Source organism: Austrofundulus limnaeus, unplaced genomic scaffold (assembly GCF_001266775.1).
Source record: "Austrofundulus limnaeus strain Quisiro unplaced genomic scaffold, Austrofundulus_limnaeus-1.0 Scaffold302, whole genome shotgun sequence".
Classification (NCBI taxonomy): domain Eukaryota; kingdom Metazoa; phylum Chordata; class Actinopteri; order Cyprinodontiformes; family Rivulidae; genus Austrofundulus; species Austrofundulus limnaeus.
In genome coordinates, this window is record NW_013952704.1 from 545,647 (window position 1) to 547,133 (window position 1,487).

The 1,487-nt window shown below is 41.2% G+C and overlaps 1 protein-coding gene across 1 annotated transcript in view; it reads left to right on the forward strand.

The window, feature by feature from the left end:
• Positions 1-1,487, forward strand: part of ro60 (Ro60, Y RNA binding protein) — a gene marked incomplete in the record, with an annotated part of 27,463 nt that overhangs the window by 13,834 nt on the left and 12,142 nt on the right. Inside the window, 3 exon segments of the mRNA XM_014021711.1 lie at positions 362-508; positions 593-730; positions 807-923. Of these exon segments, the coding sequence (XP_013877165.1) occupies positions 362-508; positions 593-730; positions 807-923 (402 nt within the window).

Genomic DNA, 1,487 nt, shown 5'->3' on the forward strand with positions numbered 1-1,487 from the left:
TTATAAAGGTATTATAAAATAGAAAACCCTAACTCTGTGTTGTATTTAATCAGTACTAAACTATAAATTTCTTCACCACAAATGCATGTTCCTTGCAAATGTGGCTGTATTTAAAAGGGAAATGAAAAGGCTTTCCAAGATTTATTGCCAAGAAGCATTGTTGCAACAAAGAAATAATCTGCCAAACAKTAATTTCCTTAGTTTTTGTGCTAAGTTTGATTGTGTTTCAGGAGTTTTTGTTGGCTGCATTCAAGTGTTTCTACCTGTTCTAGAAAATAAACTGTCCTCGCTGAGCCTTTCTTTATTATGACTAACCAAGCGAATTAGGATGATTTTTTTCTATTTATCTTGTTTTGCTTAGGTATGGAGAGCTTTGTTGAAGGATATGCCTCTTCATTCTGTGCTTAAGYTCTTGGGAAAAATAACTTCAAACAAACTTCTTGAGCCAGGAAGCCAAGAAACACAGATCATATGTGACAGATTTCAGAGCGAGTCGGCTCTAAAGAAGGTACAGTGAAAAACCTGTTCTAATAATAAATATTTGGCCTTACTAATTGAAGTTATTCAATTGAACTGTGCTAAAATCACTCAGGCAAAGATCCACCCATTCAGCATTCTCCTGGCATCAGAAAACTACAAGAGAGGTCAAGGCTATCAGGGGAAAACCAAGTGGGAAGCAGACGGTAGCATCCTCAAAGCCTTGGACTCAGCCTTCTACAAAAGCTTTGTGGTGGGTGTTTTATTTATTTATTCCCTTGAGATGACAATCAGCTGCTACAKAAACCTAACAGCTATGATGTTTTCAGAACGTGGAGCCTTTAGGGAAGCACTTTGTCGTGGCGGTAGATGTCAGCACGTCGCTGAGCAGCGTTGTCCCYGGAACAGCACTCAGCACTGCTGTAGCTGCTGCAGCCATAACCACGGTAGGACTGGAGCAGACACCTGCACTCTCTGAAGGGAAGTACAGCTGCAGTGTGTTGAGGTGGGGCTCGGGTGGGTCGACCTGTCTCTGAGGGGAAGCCTGTTTGAAGGACCTGGAAATTTTTTATCCACGGGCTTTTTAGTAGTTCAGAATAGGGCTGCAACAACGAATTGATAAAATCGATAAAAATCGATTATTAAAAGCGTTGGAAAGAGTTTCATTATAGATTCGTTATGTCCCGCGATTTATGCATCCCTCGCCATGCTGCGGAGCCATTTACGTCACTGCAGAGCGTTAAGGCTGTCTGAGCTACTTAAAGTTCAGGGGAAAAAAAACTTGACCTGTAGAGCCGCCCCTCTCTGAGACTCTCAACCGAAAAGTAGAGACTTCGAACTTTAAACCAGTTTTTAAATTGTGTTGTTAGGCTAAGTAGATCCGAAGATATGATAAAAAGTATATGCCACATTAAATTTTTTTTAAAAGACGTCTGATTTGATGTGCGCCACGTCGCGAGGAGGAAACACGTCCCGAGGCGAAAAAAAAAAAGGTACCTCAGTCGACCTCA